Below are 18,108 nucleotides of genomic sequence, written 5' to 3'. Positions count from 1 at the left end.
GCTTGTCAACACGAATTTCACGACTCACGTGAACGAGGAATGCTCCGAATCTCCGATCTAATCTCGGCGGAAGAACCCGTTGCACGATCGACAAACACGTAAACAACGTTAATCAAGCATACTCACGTTCAAATACGTCTGCTCCCTTACGGCTTATTCTCCTGCCAAGGTTTACAAAACTGCAGAACACCGGCTGCACTGGCCACTTTCGAGATTCATTGTCCGTTACCAGCTACGATCTCGCGTGGATCGATTATTCACGATAATTAGAAAGCCTCTGCTTAGACACGAAACTCAGAGGCGAACGTGCGCTTTCATTTTTCTCACGCGTTAATTTCTACTTCGCGCGATTCTCTTTTTTAAACTTCAAAAATTACCAAGATTAAGTTTTTCACGTTGAGTTTGAAAAATATGCAAATTTCCGATAGAATATCTAAACGCGTGAAGTTTCGTTGACATTATGACCGAAATAATACAAAGAAGGGGATAGTTTCGAGTCGACAGTGGAGGAGAAGTGAAACGAATTCGACCAACTTTCGTTAGCGGACTCGCGGTCTTATCGACAGGCCGCTCTCAATGCCACTAGTTGAAAAATACACGCTCATTTCCCATCGCTGTCAAACAGTGGGGGTATTGGTAATTATTATCGTTGGCCACCTTATCCGCACGTAATATATGCCGCCAGTGATTATGTATTCGAGTATACGTGAATATGGCATGATTCGAGAGGAAAAACCGATAGCACCGAAATAGCCCGAGAAAGTACATTTGCATCGACACGTTCGATCTGATTAGGAGATAGGTGCATTCCATTAATATATGCACGATGGATCGAGCGAATTAATTCCTCTAAGATTCTTTCCTTTGATCGATCCTTTTCTCTTGCTTTTCGATCGACGTTAGAAACATGTACGCGAACCAGTTTTCTGCTGATTGAGAAATTTCGGGGATGAGATATTTTTAGAGCGAAGGTATAAAAATATACACAATCGTATGGTAGAATTATTTTTTTCATTCCCTTTGTTAATAATATACGGATTTAAAGAGAAGGTTTTTAAAATATATCATTATATATTTAATCTGCGAGTGATTTTTATATGGAACGCAGCTTCGTTATCTATGCAATGCGAACAACAGCGAAATGTATTTCAGATCGATCAACGATCATTCGAATGCATCCTCGTATTTACAAAAATATTTCAGAAATTCCTATATCGCTACGATACTCTACATTTATCATTCGTATCAAAAATAAATACTTTGTGACGAAACATGGTTAGATACGTTCCTCTGTCCCAGTCTTTCAATTTTATCGACCCTTATCATCGTTCTTTTATGCACGTGTGCTTTTTCAACAATCAGTCGTTTCATTCTCTTCATTGGACTTCAACATATTCGCGAAGAATCCACCTTGCCGTTGCATTAAGTCTGTTGGTAGTCCATCTTCGACGATTTTACCATCGTGGAACACGATTACTCGATCGCAATCCAATAACGCTGACACACGATGCTGAAAAGTGAAGTATCAAACATAATTAACAGGGAACGAAGTTGTTACGGTCTTTTTTCTTCGTGGATATAAAAGACGTTGAGAGTTAAAGCGAAGTTACCGCGATAGCAATCACCGTTCTGTTCCTGAAAGCAGTTGAAACTGCTTTCAAGAGATTCTTTTCAGTGACGGCGTCGAGAGCGCTGGTTGCTTCGTCGAGGACGACGATCGAAGACTTCCGGAGGATTGCTCGTGCCATACAGAGCAGCTGCAGCTGACCGGAAGAAAAGTTTTCACCTCCTTCTTTCACTTCGAAATCTGTTTCGGGAAATTGTATTCTTATTTATTTTCTAAAGAATCCTATTGTTAAAAATATTTAGTGAAAACCACTGACTAGAGCTTTAACGTAAATATCGATTTATTAACAGAAGTTTTCATTTTCTTCTTTTATCTTGAAGACTGTTCCATTTGAAGATTTATATTGTTACGAATGTTGCAATTTTTTGATCATCAGGTACGAGAAAAAGAAATTTATCAACAAATATTTTTAGATTAAAATTGAACTTTGTGTTTGGAATTAGAAATTCACTTACTAAGACCTTCAGGATGAGAGGCAATAATATCCTTAATTTGTGCTACTTCCAAAGCATTCCACAGTTCTAGATCTTCGTGTTCCGATAGAGGATCCAAATTCTCTCTGGAGGAAATAATATTGGTATTCTATCGTCGCTTTCAAAAGACGTTCTCTATTATAAAAAAAAAAAAAAAAAGAAAAATAAATGTATAAAATACCTAATGGTACCACTGAACATGATCACATCCTGAGGAATCGCTGAGAGTCTCGAACGAAGAATTTCCAGAGGAACTTGACGGACGTCTGTCCCATCGATCGATATACGTCCCTGAGTAATCTCCAATAGTCGAAACAGCGCCATCACTGTGGACGACTTACCACTTCCGGTCCTTCCGCAAATTCCAATCTACGAGAAATATCTATGAAAAACTAGAATCTTGTAATTCTTCGTGACTTTTACCTTTTGGCCTGACGCGATCTTCAAGGATAGATTCGAGATCACTGGTTCTCTTTGTGAAACGTATCTCAGAGAAACATTTTCAAAAATAATCTCACCTTTACTTGGCCAACTATCAGATACGTGGAAGTCTAGAAAAATATTCCAGAGAACGTAGAAAATATTGGAAATATATTAATATTATTAAATACAAATTAATTATTAAATGATTGAAAATATATTAAGATTAAAAAGCATTAAAGTACCATTTTGTTGGTAGTTTTCAGTAGGAGCATATCTGTAAGTAGAGATACGTGCAACGCTACCAAGATACATTTCGGTCTCCGCTGTGAACTTCACTACCCAATTTAAGTAAATTGGCACCAAGAGGGTGTAATTAATCGCCAGACCAACTAGAGCAGGTGTAACGCGATCTGGATACAGTTCTGCGGAAATTAAGACGGCGAGTGTCGCAGATCCTACTATAACAGCACCCAGATAATCCTAAAATGTGTTTATGGTAAAGATACAATAGCCGAACTGGCAAACTGGAAAAATAATTCTAGAAGCTTTGCAAGTTTTCTCACCAGAGCAATGCCGAGCCAGCGGCTACTGGAATTCAGGAGGAGAAACGCGTTCGTGTTAACGTCTATGCACTTCATAGCCTGTTCCATGAAGCGATTCTCTTGTTTGGAAGCACGCAATGTTGCTAATCCGCGAAGTGTCTCAGAAAAATGCGTCGTGATTGGCCATCGGGTACTAGAAACGAATAATTGAGATTTTTAGATGAACACAGGAGTTAGAAAGGCGAAAATTTGTTTCTTAAATTCGCTAAGAAATATTTGATCAATTGGACAAGTATATTTTTGCAAATTTTTGCAAGTTTATGTTCACAAATAAATTTTTTACTGTTTTTGGGATACTCATCGAGGTCTCTATCACATTTCCCAATCAGTTTTGAAACCAAACGTTTTAAAAGATTTTTCAAGAAAGAATGACGATTCGATAACGATAGTTTCCTATGTTAACCTATGGAGCTTTAAAAAAGCTAAGAAAAAGTTTGTAGAAAATATTCGCAGGAAACAAAATACAAAAATATGTACAGTACCTGCCGTCTAATCGTTGCAAATGTTTCGCACTGCATCTATAAAACTTTTGAACGATATAATAAGCTGCACACGTGGGTATAGCAGCAATGAAGAACCACGGTGATACGATGACGTTTACTAGTATCGCTGAACCACAGAGTAAGACGAAGAATGTCAGTCTTTGGATCGACATAGATATTTTCTTAAAAGGAAAAAAAAAACAAAATATAAATAACTGTGCATTTCTTTAATAACCACGAATAGATTGATTTTTTATCGACTATTCACCTTATCGATGACGCCTGTATCGGCGCTGAATCTGTTTAAAATTTTTCCCACAGGATTACAATCGAAAAAGGACATCGGTACTCTAAGAAGTCTGGACACGGCTTCCTCGTGCAATTTTCTTCTCGCTCTGGCTCCTGTCCACTGACCAGTTGCATTGCATACGAAAGATAAGAGTATAAAGATAAGGGAAAGAATGATGTAAACTTTAAAATAGAACACCGTCTGAAATAAAATACAGCACAGTCTGAAGGAATTCCTTATCCATTGTAATGTTCAATAACCGTATCGTAAATCACGAACAAAATTATTTTACGCAGTTACATTTCGGTTTTCTTGATTGAAGTTTATATTGTCTTCGTCTGTCCACTGACTCAGCCAGAGATCGATATAAACTCTCAGAACCTGGCAGAAAATTGCTACTCCTATGTAAATTAGGCCTGGTATCCAGCCTCCAGCTTTTGTGTAATCGCAAAGGATCATCCTTGTGACTATTCCACTTTTATCTTCATATTGAAATTCTTCTTCTTCTTCCTTTGCATCACAGTCGTCTAGAGAGAGAGAGAGAGAAAGAAAAAAGAACTAGCATTTTTGTACTCTTTTTCGATATTACTTATCAGTAGTAGCTTCTTTATAAAGTGTACTAACTTCCTTCAAGTTCATCGGTTTCATTAGTTCCTGTGGACTCTATCGATAGCAATCGTTTAACGGGAAAATGATCATTCTCCTGTTCTTGATTAATTCTAAATGGATAAAAACTATTCATAAAAAGAGATATTGCTGCATATGAGAAGTAGTATAAATTCATTCCTTTCGTACTTTTTAACAGTGTATTGTATTTGTCTGTTAGAGTTAGAAGGTATTAATTTTCGTAGCACGCCTTTGTCTCTATTTAATATCATTTCATCGGGACGTGGACTGATAACTCTACAGAAGATTTCAAAAATAAGATTCATCCATTTCAAATCGTTATAAGAATTTAAAAATAACTATTCGACTCACGCGCCGGAAAATATTTGCCTGAAAACGCCGTTTCGTTGTCCGTTGTCAAAAGTGTTATTCCTTTTTCTAAAATAAACTGATTTTTATATTTATGCAAAAAGAAAAAGAGAAAACGGTCCATCAAAATTTCACTAGCGTACCTAGGAACAGCGTATTGACTTTCGAGAATGGTTGGAGTGCTGCTCTGTCGTAGAACAGGGGGTGGTTGTCTTTGAGGTTGAAGACTGCTCGATCTGACAGCGTTTCGATGGAATTTAAATCTTTTTTTCCCGATGTTCCATTCTTCAGAGGGCACTGGGAGATCTGTCAGATCGTGGGCTAAGTATCTCGATCCGCCGAGGGTAGTTCTTCGCATTCTTAACGGGACAAAAGCTGGAGGATTCTGGTGAAACCAAATTGTTAAGTTCATCGATCAAAACAAAAAAGAGAAAAGAAAAGAGAAGAGAAAACGAGCAACACGACGATAATATAATTATTAATTGCAAAGTCTACCACATGGGCATCTTGATCAGTGGTCCAGGATCCATCGCCAAGTCGTTTGTTTGTCGCACTCACACCGATTCTGGACACTAATTTCATCAAGGCCCACTTGTCTTTCGCAGTTCTATCAGCACGATATCCCTCGTTTTTATTCGTTGCTGTTTTCCTCCACTCGATCGCTAATTCTGGATCAGCGTCTTCGATCGCTGATTTCGTGCCCACTACTCGAATACGACATCCGTCCATCACGACAACCTTAACCACACGATCATTTACCTATTGCGCCTTTTCTTGAACAATTTCAGTTTATCATACACTGCTCATAACTTAGTGTAGCATTACCTACATTAATTATTGTTTTGAACAGTGTAAGAGTACATTGCCTGACTGAGACATACTTGATGAGCAGTTGATAACAATTCTAGTCGGTGAGTAACCATAATCACCGTGCGTCCGCTCCTCAGCAGCAGCTTCCGGATTCCTTGATCGAAGATCTGCTGTGCAACTTGATGATCCAGCGCGGACAACGGGTCATCCTGGAAATATTAGTATTTGAATCTCTTATTTAAATCTAATTATTTCAATGTACCATTTTTTATTTAAGAAATGAAATGTTTAGTTTAGAACCTAGCTAACCATTATTATAACGTCCGCGTCGCTGTACAGCGCTCTGGCTATGGTTACTCTCTGTTTTTGGCCTCCGCTCAAATTGATCCCTTTCTCACCTATCCGTGTGAAATCGCGACCCGGAAGTATATCAACATCCGGTTGAAGAGCGCAAGCCTTCAATACGTTCCTGTACCTTCTCACTTTGTACGGTGATCCAAAAAGAATATTGTCCCTCAAACTGGCGTTCTGGAGCCAGGGTTTTTGAGCCACATATGCAACCTTCACCCCTCTATTTTACAATAGCTCGTTTACAATTGTAATATAGAAAAATTCTAAATAATAAGGAGATCTCTTACTTACTTAGCCCACTGAATCGATCCTATTGTCCTCTGGATCTCTCCTAACATTCCTAATAGTAAAGAAGTCTTTCCACTTCCTGTCTTTCCAACAATTATGGTCAGCTGACCTAAAAGCGACAGTAGCACGTGGTTTTTTAGATTTTGCGTAGTTGCAAGTGATTGATAATTGCTACAGTGGATCCGCATGTAATTAACCTTACCACGTGGAAAACTAAGATCAGATACGGATAACAGACTTTCATCGGTGCCCCAAGAAAATCCGCAGCGTTTCATTGTAAGCACCGGAATCTCCGGATCCTTCTCGAACACAGTGTCCACCGATGAATTTATGTCCATCGTGTAATCCGCCAAGTCAGAACATTGTCCATCTTCTTCGTCTTCTTTGATATTATCCAACGATCCAAAATTGGGAGTGTTGTGCGTTTTCATCGTTTCTATCTGAAGAAATATTTAATTGACACGAATAGAAATTCATACTTTGCAATATTTCGTAGTATCCTAATATAATATAATAGTTCCTAATATTTTATAATATTAAAGATATAGAGATATTTTGCAATTGGGAGGTTTTCCGGGAACCACGGGACAAAATGACACTGTTGGAGATCTTAGTTTTAGCTGTTTAATATCAACTATGTTTGAATTAATAACTATAATTTTTCTTAAAGGGTTTTGTTCCTTTTATATTTAGAAAAGAAATAAAAATGTCATAGTAACCTAATTACTCGAATAAAAAGTACACTCAGAGTGTCCATATATTTTTCACGGCTTCTCGGTTAGTATATTTCAAGCATATTTCAAGTATTATCGGTGTATTTCAAAGATACTTACAGTGCCCTCTTCGATAGAATTGGCCAGCGATGATGTATTTTCGGCTATTTCTGATTTTGCATCGTTAAGATTAGGCAAGACATTGTCGATCTCCGGAAGTTGGAGAAACTCCTCTATTCTGTGTGTTGAAATCTATAGAAATCTTGAATTAAAGTATTTATTAAGAAGAATAGAATAACAGGTGAAAGAATTTGCTTACCATAGCGTTAATAATGATAGGTATCATCACAGGAAAAATGAGAAGGGGCACTGTGAGCTGCGAGAATAGAGCTAAGCTTGCAAAAACATTTCCAGCCTCGAGACTTTTCTCTTCCAGCCAGAAATAAGCGGCAAAAGTGAAAAGTGTCGTCAGTACCGATGAAGCATGTGTGAGAAAGTCTAATTATCAACAATCCACGTTTCGATTAACAACGTTATTTCGAAACAAAATTGTTTTCTTTGATCGAGAAGCCGAACTTACTTATGAGGGTCCAATAGAAAGAATCCTTGTCGAGCATTTTTAGCTCATCGTTTCTCGTTTTTCTTATTTTCTCCTCGAAAATATTTTCCCAGGCTCTGAGCTTCACTAATCTCATTCCTTGGAAGATTTCGTTAACCAGACGTAATCTAGCGTCGCTGCTTTTCTAAAGATAAAAATATTGTCAGTTCTAAAACTGTCTTTCCATTATTAGATATTTAAGATAAATTACAAATATCGACTTACGGCGACCAATTTAGAATTTTCCGACATTTTCTTGCCAAGCACCAATTGTAGTGGCGTTACTATCAATATGCAACAGAATGCACCGATAATTGCACTAACTCCCAATTTCGTGTAAAGAAGAAAAACTATAGCGCTGATCTAAAATCGATATTTAAAATTTCAAATTGTTATTAGCTATAAGATATAAATATCTAATTATCGTTAATTATTTATTCTTTCACTTTTAATGGAATTGCCCAGGTATAGTGTCCAATCCAGAAAAAGCTCATCACATTGTAAGCATCCTCAGATATTAAATTAGTTAAGGTTCCAATATCAGCAGATTGCTGACATTTATTCTGTTCTTTCTCCTTGTCTGTCGGATTATCCTCTTCGTCGATGCTCCAAGAGCATAAACGCAAGGCTTTATCGTATAGCAGCGCCTGTAATTTTAATTCAATTCTCTTGATGGTTTTCGATGGTTGCTATTTTCGAGTTTCAAGTGTACCTGAAGTGCGTTCTTCAGGCGGATCCCTTCAACGCAAAGGATATGAGTGGAGGCCTGGCTTAGAGTGCTTTGTAATAAAGAAAAGAAAAACACCAACAGGCATAAAAAATAGCCATTGTGCAAGATTTCAGGAAATGTCATGGCACCCTGAAATATTCCATAGTGTTTTTAATTAATACTCTGTTTAATCTTTTCAACTGTTGTATTTTCTATTTAATTCTTTTAGGTGAAATGCTATCGAACAATGTTAGATACCATAGAGCTTCGATTTATTGTTCCATTTTGAGCAGCAGAGACGTAATTCAGAATTTTAGAAATAGACATCGGTCCAACAAGGCTTGTAGCGTCTCCCAGTAATTTAAATAATCCTCCAATGGCAAACGGGTACCATATTCTTTTCCAGTAACATCGCCAAAGACGTAGTTTCTCGTTTCTCTCCTACGGGAACAACCAAATACTCCGAATGATCTCGATTTTTATGATTAAATATAAATATAATATAAATTACAATTTGCAACTCATATTCTACAGTTAAAATACAAATTTTGTCACTCGTGTCATTTATCCATGAAACTCCTCCAACTAACATTAGAATATTTCATTAAAATTTGGTATCTTGTACCGTTTCTTTTCTCCGGTCCTATAGAAAACATTAGATTAGAAAACATTTTTCTTATATTCAAAGATTACCCTATGTTTCTCGTAAACTTCACGAAACTTGTCAAACTGTCTTCTAGTAGTCTCCTCCTCGGGAAGTTCTCCAAGGTCGTGGTTCTCCAACGGCGTACTGTATCCCTTGCACAGCAGGTCGATCACCCAATGGAAAGTGATTCTATTGAGAAATGGTACGTCCGCGTGTTTGTACGCTGTTCTTCGTCGTTCTCCCCGCTCGATCAAATACCTTTTCTTCCTTCTTGTCTAGACGGAACGAATATCGTAAGTTGACTTATTCGCGGCGGCGCTTTAAGATACCGGGCTATTTGCATGCACCAACCCGCTTGTTTTTACTGGGTCAAGGAGTCGGCGTGCACACGCGAAATATATTTGGAGCAAACGCAGAGTACCGCCTTACCTGTTATCGGAAGACCACTTACGGCTCAAACGGAACCATTCTTAACGCGACTATAGTTAGACGTGAAATATGTTTTCAATTCTACCGAACGAAGCTTGAGGAAGAGGTTGATGTATAGTGGCATTAGTGGAAATTCAATGATGGATAGTTGCATTACAGCGAATGGAAGTGATTGTATTCTTGCAAAATAGAATGATCCTTCAATTTTCTTTCAATTTTCTTGTCTTCCCCTGGATTTATGTTACTTTTTATTTATTTTGTTCTGTTGTACGAAGCTAGTGGGACATCAGCGATGGATGGTTGTATTATAAGGAAGAGAACAGGGGCGATTAGAATTTGATTTTATTCCACTGTAAGCGTTATCCTTCTATCGTATTATTTCTTTATTTATGTTATTTTGTCATTCTTTATTTCTGAGATTTGGCTAAGAACTGGCATCGACTCGCTTGATTTAAGATTCGTTTAGATACAGTTTAACTATTTCTGTACGTCGCAACGTGTACACCGGTTGTCGAAACATTCGCGAACTTTCCACGAAGCGACATTTTATTTAATTTCCTGGAAATTGAATATCGAATAGACGGGACGGTTCTATTTTTGCGATCTAGTTTGCAGCGTCGAGGAAGAAAAGTTCGCATTACCACTCGATAAGCTCTGCCTCTTCAGGCTGCGATAATAAACATTATTATTCAAACAAGCTGAGTAAATGTAAAACAAATGTTTGCACTTGGTGCCGGGAGTAGCTGGCTCTCTTCGATAAGGTTGTAACGCTGTGTCGCTAATTCGCGATGCTTGTAGTAAGAACTAGCAGGCTTATAAACTACGTATCTAATAGCCTAAGTAGATATATAGTAGTTAAAATAAATTCTCCCTTGATCGCGCAAGAAATCTTGAAACGATAACAACCTAGAATTAATAGTAATTGGATCATTAAGCAACTTACCATAAGATAGAACGTGTAAGAGTCCAAAACGGCCAAGAGCCCACAGGTAATGGCGGTGAACGCTGTGGTTGCGAGTCGAACGTGTATCATGGACAGACCATATCTGTATATATTTGGCAATTATTTCCAAACATTGGAAATTCATTAAAAATAATAATGAGGAATATTTTTTAATTTCAAAATTCTTGTTAAATAATCATTTTTCTAATAAATGAATAACGAATGTAACTGACCTAGAGAGACACATAAATTTCCATGCTCGCGATAAGCTAATCGCGACGAAGATTCCAGCGGAGAGGGCAGTACCACAAGCATCTCTAACCTCGGTCCTCCGATGAATGATCCAACAGTAGAGGATGGCTACGATCATCAGAATCAACGAGAAAGAAATCGTCGTGAGCAACGACTCGCAAAGTTCGACAAAAAGCACCGCCAACACTGTCATACACAACAGTGTTCTAGTTGTATGAAACGGTAGGAGTCCTCTGCAATCTCTAAATAAAAAGAATATTAAAAAAGAATACATCCTTTACCAGGCATCGGACGGAATTTAAATTTCATTATTTCTTGCTTGATAATGACACGGAGATATTGTAATATTTTCACTGAAACTCGTGATTCATAGTTATTATCCTACGTTAAAGTACTTAAGTATAACTTGCAAGTTGCCTACGAGTTTTGAATACATTTATATCAGATCAATCGATCTCCGACAAACCTTCAATTACAAGAAAATGATTCTTCCTTCCAACAAATAAAGCAGGAAGCACAACCATCCTGTATTGGTCCAATTTCCGTACGAAATCAATCTAAGTCAAGTGGAACGCGAAGAAAATCAAGCATGCGACTAATTACCACGTAATTACCACCTTCGTTAAACGGATATCGTAATTTTTCTCGCATCAGAGCTTCTAGAAGTTTATCGACTTTGCTCCTGGCCCAATAAATTTACACTCCGCAACTCGTCTCTCTATTTCCAGCTTTCTCATCCAATCATCGGTGGACTTTCTTTAGAATCTCAGATAATTTCTGCATTAAACATTATCTCGTCTTTCTATAGTTCGACTTTTATTTAAACATACGACGGTTCCAAGATTTTACGCCGAAAAATGTTTTCACAATGTTACACAAATATTATGTGTCTTTCCCTGACTTTATCACGGAATGATAACGCTAAAACAAGATTCACACGGAGTGGAATTTGAAGCACGATAGTCCGTAAGGATTAAGAAGGCAACGAGCAATTGCTATTGATTTTTCAGCGAACGAACAAGGATAAAAGCCATCTCATTCAGCTGCATTAAGATTCTTGGAACGGGCAACGTGACGTAAACCAGGAAAGAGTGTACACGTAGGTATTCGAAAACCCTGCAAGAGCACGTGTTATGAATTATTCTGGTAATTAATCTGGGTCTTCTACTGATCCATTTAATCCGCGCTTCTCGCTATTCTACGCGGTTAACGACAACTTTGATGTTTTCATTTGGGATTATGACTCGTGTTTTTCGTACGTTCTCTGTCTCTTCTTTGCGCTTTATGCTTTTCGTGCATTTGGTGACCTTTTGAAAGTTATTAATTAATTAAACGAAAGATGTATTTGTATTTGGTGAAACTGATCACAAGTTTTATTACAAGATCATCCGAAAAAATGTTCTATTGTTAATAATCGATGAAAAATAATTATTCAAAGCTTAATATTAATTATAAAAAAAAAGTATATATCTTTGTTATCTTGTACCAGAAACATCAGAAATCTTGAGGACAAAGAAATAATTATCTTCCAAATTATTCGATGCTCTTCCTCGGTTTTATCATACTGTTAACATGGTTTAGGCAAGTTAGTTGACAAATAAGACATTAAAAGAGATTACTGGATAAGTGGTAGCAAGAAATTCCGGAATCTTGTATATCTGTCACATTTTTGATTTATAGAACGAGGAACGGTGGAAGTGACGAGTGTGGCATGGAAAACAGATGAAAGTTTGTGGATGTAAGCTCGTTCCAGGAACGTGGTGGAGTGTTACAGATGTTTGACATGGACAAATATCCGGCAATATTCTTCAGAAGAGAACCAATTACACAGTAAACCGTTCTAATCTTTGAATTTCACCAGTTGTTTTTTTCCAAGGAAGAATTTTTTTAATTACAGCCGATGATCAACCATCGCCGAAAGAGCAATAAATAAAGCAACGAATAATTCCACGTAAAAAGGGTCAAGCAAAGGCGAAGAAATTAACAGGCTCGATAAAATTTCACCACATTAATTGAAGCAAATTGTTCGAATGGGAACATGGTCCCATATGAATCATGGGACATCCCGAACGTGAAACATTTCGTTTAATTGAACGTTGCTTCAATTGGTGTGAGCTAAGCTGCAGCTTCTAGCCTCGCCTTTTGAAATTAAACATTCGATACACGTTTTCCTGAAACTAAAGATATCCCGTTCCAACCGAAGCAAATACCATTCCTCCTATGAATAGCCAAATCTTATCGCTCGAGAAGTATCTTTCGATCGTTATTATCAAGCGTTGTATCAGTGACTGTGAAATAATGTACAAATAAACCTTGCTTTCTGTTATCAGACTTCTGTTAAACGATGCAAAGTTACTTTCGAAGCAAACAAGCTTTTAAATGAAAATTTCGACGAACATCGCATTCGATCGCCATTGTCCAGCGCTGTACCAGAGACTGTGAAATAATGTACAAATAAACCGTGCCTTCTGTTATCGGACATCCGTTAAACGATGTAAAATTACTTTCGAAGTAAGTGAATTCTGAAACGGACATTTCGAAACAGGTAACTTTCGAAGAGAAAATTTCGAAACGAGTGGAACAAAAAGTTTCGAAGGAAGCCTCTTCTTGCTCTCAACTGCTCTCGTTAAATCGAGATAAATCTCAATGATCGAAGCGAATGGATCGTAATTCATCTCTCTATCGTGAAAATGAAATCTCGATCGAGTCTTGCCTTTCCTTTCGTCAACTTACTTTGGCTGTTTCCTGCATTTACATCTGAGAAAGGCGATCAGCGCAAGGATGACCGCGATGGCTGGAACGCAGATATTGACGAGTTCCACGAGGCAATTCTCGATGGAATCATCCTCGAAGGAATCATCCTCGATGAACCGGACGCGCGTACCATTTTCCGTTCGCCAGGACCACTCGATGCGTCTCGCAGGTTTTGGTAGGATTTGTAGAAATTTGTAGCTCTTGCAAAAGTCCATTTTAATGGTGTTTTAGGAAACGGTAATTGCGTGTGATATCTGGACACATCGTTCTTGATATTTGCCTAAAAAATATTATCTTTCTATATTCTTTGAGACATAAAGGGGAATATTCGTTCTTTCTCTACCGATTCTTTTTTTTCAATTTACAATCTGCTTAAAAACATCGTCGTTATATAGTTTTTTAATTATTTATATTTTTTGATATGCAAACAACGAGTATCTGATTTCTTTCTACCGTTTTACTTTTTTTAATTTCGAACGATTTGTGTGTACAAAAATATACGTATACATAAAGTATATGTATACGAATCTCTCTTTTTCCGATAAAAGAATATCTTTCACTCTGATAAAAACACTTGGACGAGCCTCTGTTACGATATCTTTAATTGTTTAAGCAAAAGTATAAAACAGTCGTTACTATTTTCTATTAATTTTTATCGCAAGAATATTGTAAGTCTTTTACTCTTCGATATTCCTTTGCTGCCGTTATATTTTTCTACGTTGGCATTCTTCCTACGTGGTTCACTTAATTCAGTTTCATAGAATCCGTCTGTTTCGTCTTCGGCCACACGTTTTATAGTCAAAAACGGTTTGCGTAACTTCGATTGAATGCATTTTGCAATCACTAAGAATAACATGTTTTCATTATTTCTACTGTGACGCAACGATAAATGGGTTTGCTGGAAACTGTTCTAGCTTCCGGTCCACAGGCTTTCAAACGCGCTTTGTTTTTCGACAGACCTTTATGCTCACCGAAAATATCTTACGCTCGGATAACTCTCGATGCGTCCGATAAAAATGCGTTCGAGTCGAGTGCTTTCTCGCGTGAACTCCAGTTAAACTTGTATTTTGAGCTGCTGTGTCTTTTATGAAAATAAAAAGTTGATAAAGCTACCGGAATCTAAAGGAGAATCTAAAAATAATTCTTCATAATTTTGTAATGCTTTGACAAAAGATACACAGTAATTTTATCGCTGTTTTGTAGAATGGATTCCTTACAATGTCCCAAACATTTAGCAAGCCAATCCCTTTTTCGCTTACAGTCGAAAGACTTTCTTACATCTGATAATATTTGAATCATACTACGTTATACGTCTTTGTGCCGTTTGAATTTCCTCAAATTTACATATAGCAAAGTATACAATTTACTAAATTTTATTTTTTAGGGTATACGACAATATATCGATAAAATGTATATTTCAGCAATTGTGTCTCGATGTTTATATCATTTTCCAAGCCCTGATCAGTATGCATTTGCAGTTAAACGATCACGAACCATTAAGGATTAATAAAACTTGGTTGCACTGCGGGAAGATAGCGGAACAAATTCTTGTATTACACTCGTGCCAGAAGATTCTCTAAATTGAATTGCGTTTAACAGTGACCTCACGAAAAGACTTGCCCCTTAATGGTCTAAATTAGTACTTGAAACTTCCGTGGCGTGTTTCGTATTAACGAGAAGCCCATGCAAAGAGACCATTAGTTTCAAGGCGACGCGTCGTCGACCAAATATCTCAACATCCATTCATGCCACGAGGCAAGAAAAGAAAAGAAAAAGAAAAGAAACGTCGATCGCTCGTTACTAATTCGACGACCGCGAAACCTACAGTTTGTGAGCATTTGTTTCGCCGTGTCTTATCCTTACGAGAAAAATGCAAAAGGGTTGCTTACAAGTAAAACGTTCTTATCGACGCGTTCATTAAATAAGCGATTAATTAAAATTCACGGATGCCAGTCGGCGATATGCTAAGTTCCAAAGTAAAGTAACAACACTTACGTGTCTCGCAACTGGAATTTTTCGACGCGACTCGTTACCATAATTTATACAGTGACTCCACTACCACGCGTTTTCTGTTATGTTACCGATGATTTACGTTCTGTTACTACGATCGCTCCCGAAACCGAGCCTTCGCTTTAGCCTTCCAATCGAAAACGTTCGTTCGTTCGTTCGTAGTACGACGACTGTGAATCGTTGTATTTGTTGTAGTTTCGGTGAAGATTTGAAAGCTTCGCTTTTCAGATTCACTTTTCCCAGGTGGAATTCTTAGATGATCGATTTTTGTACCGTGACGATCGACGTATGAACATCGAGACACCTACTCGTTACGTTCGTTGGAAAATTCTAACTGATTTTATTTATGTTTAATGTTTTATATTACACGAAACATATAAATTTAATACCAGTAACATCAGCTTCGTAATAAGGCAATTAGAAATTAGAAGCGGTGGAAAACGTTCAATTTGTTTGAAATATCAGCAGGCACGCTGATACCTGCGGTTACGATTGGCAGTGTATGTGCAAATGATTAGTATTCTATCGGATGAATTCGTACGTCATCTCAGGAATCATTCTTGTTATTTCTGTGCCAGAGTTACGTGTTCTTAATATTTGTTCCTCCGCTAGATACGATATTTTTATTTCTCATTCTTTATCCAGAGTTATGTATTCGTTAGTTTGGGAGCTACACGCTCGTAATGTTCGACGACTCGTTTATTTTCGTTAGGAGCGAGATTTCTTATTATTCAATTTCTCGTGCTAGGCCTTGGTCTAACTTTTATGGGGAAAATTTGCATTCCATGGCTATACTTTTATATAGTCTCATTTATTATGCATAATATCAGACGTTAAAATTATCGAATGTTGCTCGTGTTACGTAAAACGTTGGTAAAAGCGTCGTTAGATCTTTTCGCGATTAATGAATTCTGTGAATTAAAGAGAGACGCAATCGCTATATCTTTTATTATGATTTTCATGCAATGGAGAAAGAATTGCTATTAATAGAGGGAAATGTTGAGTAGCAAGTGAAATCGAACGACGTGCACGCTATAAGTGTAGCGTACGCTAGAGAACAAATTTCTTCGATATAACTTCCTTATTCACGAACGTAACGATTGGTATTTGAATTATTTTATATTTTCTAAAGCTAAAACGACGTTGCGTTAAAGGAACGCGTATAATACTGGTCATTAAGATATATCCGTTACGAAACCTCTGTCAATAAATTTCAATAATCACCTCTTAGTTTCAGAGAACTATTCAAACATTGCAAATATTATGATTGAAAGCCGTTTTTCATGTCGTTTGATTTGTGTCACTTTTTTTTTAGCGATTCATATCTATAGCTAACATCTAAGAATAACAATTGGAAGTGAAGTCCAAGAATCTTAATTATATTTATATACGAGTAGCGCCACAGTGCGTCCTCGATTTCGACGCATCCTCGAATAATATTAATAATCAATTTACGAGTTTTCAACTGGCAACGAGAACAACAAGAAAATCAAATCTAAAAATTCCAGGCTTAAGGAGCACACTTTCGCCCTCGGTACGAATATTCTCTCGAACAGTGGTTTTACAAAATTCTAGTATTATTATCTTCTCGTTTAATGTTTAAGAAACCTTTCAAACACCCGACCCTATAATAATCTCACAAGAATATCGAAAAGAAAATAAGTGCGAGAATTCCAAGCTTGTGTAAAACTTGATCCTCGATGCGAATAGCGTTAACAAATTATGATATTCATAATCCTCGAACTAATTTCCAAAGATCTTCCGATTATTCAACTTTTCGTCTCACGATTGAGAATAACATAATTAAAAAAAAAAAAAAAGAAGAAAAGAACGAGACAAATTAAGAAATCTGTAGCGTATACGGAGCTTAAGGATGCACCTTCGCTCTCAGCGCGAGTATTCATCGAATGCTCGAATTCTAAAGGGCCAGGAACCACTTGTCGGCTTCGAATCGGTATCCCTGGTCACGCACGTGCGCGTTGATCGTTTCTGCAGAGAAGCACGCGTGCTTTCTGGTTGACGGTCCGCGGCTTACTGACAGATCAGAGAGGCGAACGCTGAACACACAGAGCGAATGGTAATTCCATGTGCGCGATGAGTCACTGACGAAAAAAAGATCTCGGCCCTGCTGGCGAACTCGTCTTTCACCGGAAACGTAAGCGCGTCCTAGAAAAGCGGATTCTTTCGAACTTGGCTTCTCGGCCCTCTAACTCTGTTCTCATATCGAGACACGTCGCAATGTCAGAACCGTGAGAATCTAACGACAACGAGACACCAACAAAGAAAAGATTCTAAGAGCATTTTGGAAACAGTAACTCGGTTATCTTTCGTGTTTCTGTTCGCTTAATCGAAGATAAATTATTACGGAAAATTCTGCTTTCTTTTCTTGTTCTGAGTAAGATAGGACGTTTACACTGTAGCTTACAGGTATCGAATTTTTTCTCGTGTCTTGTTTGCTCTATAAATAGCTAAGGTGTAGAGAGTTAACCCTGACGCGTACCTGCAATTTTCATAGTTTGATCTCGATATTTTGTTTGTACAAATAAAAAGAGACGAGTTCTATGCATAAAATCGTGGTACGTGAGATGGGGCATGCCAGTGGCGATTTTATCTTTCATCTTATCTTCATAGTCGAGGAATTTTTTAACGATAGAGAGATAAGATCGGTGCAAAGAGCGCAACAGGGTTAATGTCAAGGGCGGATGTAACAGAATGGAAGACGGTGAGTTTTATT

General features: G+C 37.5%; 1 protein-coding gene across 2 annotated transcripts; it reads right to left on the bottom strand.

Moving 5' to 3' along the window:
* Positions 1-992: 992 nt before the first annotated feature.
* On the bottom strand, positions 993-17,969 carry LOC126915942 (ATP-binding cassette sub-family C member Sur). Of its 2 annotated transcripts, XM_050721149.1 has the most exons (31): positions 17,254-17,969; positions 13,344-13,644; positions 10,592-10,852; positions 10,359-10,461; positions 9,034-9,261; positions 8,599-8,781; positions 8,344-8,490; positions 8,078-8,278; positions 7,857-7,994; positions 7,614-7,776; positions 7,353-7,531; positions 7,154-7,285; positions 6,523-6,760; positions 6,324-6,429; positions 5,991-6,252; positions 5,753-5,890; positions 5,367-5,609; positions 5,015-5,256; positions 4,875-4,940; positions 4,692-4,799; positions 4,521-4,615; positions 4,197-4,423; positions 3,876-4,097; positions 3,608-3,789; positions 3,087-3,258; positions 2,766-3,003; positions 2,524-2,651; positions 2,282-2,469; positions 2,083-2,186; positions 1,611-1,807; positions 993-1,510 (listed from the first exon to the last, which is right to left on the bottom strand). In XM_050721149.1, the coding sequence occupies exons 2-31, from the start codon at positions 13,577-13,579 to the stop codon at positions 1,352-1,354; spliced, it is 5,286 nt and encodes a 1,761-aa protein (XP_050577106.1). In that variant the 5' UTR covers positions 13,580-13,644; positions 17,254-17,969; the 3' UTR covers positions 993-1,351. The 2 variants fall into 2 exon arrangements, with proteins under 2 accessions (XP_050577106.1, XP_050577107.1); XM_050721150.1 differs by lacking the exon at positions 4,692-4,799.
* Between the last annotated feature and the right edge of the window lie 139 nt (positions 17,970-18,108).

The sequence above is a fragment of the Bombus affinis genome, chromosome 5 (genome assembly GCF_024516045.1).
Source record: "Bombus affinis isolate iyBomAffi1 chromosome 5, iyBomAffi1.2, whole genome shotgun sequence".
In the NCBI taxonomy this organism is placed as follows: domain Eukaryota; kingdom Metazoa; phylum Arthropoda; class Insecta; order Hymenoptera; family Apidae; genus Bombus; species Bombus affinis.
Note: the sequence above shows the minus strand (reverse complement) of the source record. Positions and strands in the feature narration are given on the sequence as shown.

Excerpts from the sequence above, each read along its gene's own strand:
- LOC126915942 (XM_050721149.1), bottom strand. The coding sequence starts at position 13,579 with ATGGACTTTTGCAAGAGCTACAAATTTCTACAAATCCTACCAAAACCT. Across the intron at positions 6,430-6,522 it reads TGATCTTAGTTTTCCACGTG|GTCAGCTGACCATAATTGTT; the intron begins GTAAGGTTAATT and ends TGTCGCTTTTAG. Across the intron at positions 1,808-2,082 it reads CTCTCATCCTGAAGGTCTTA|ATTTCGAAGTGAAAGAAGGA; the intron begins GTAAGTGAATTT and ends TTCCCGAAACAG.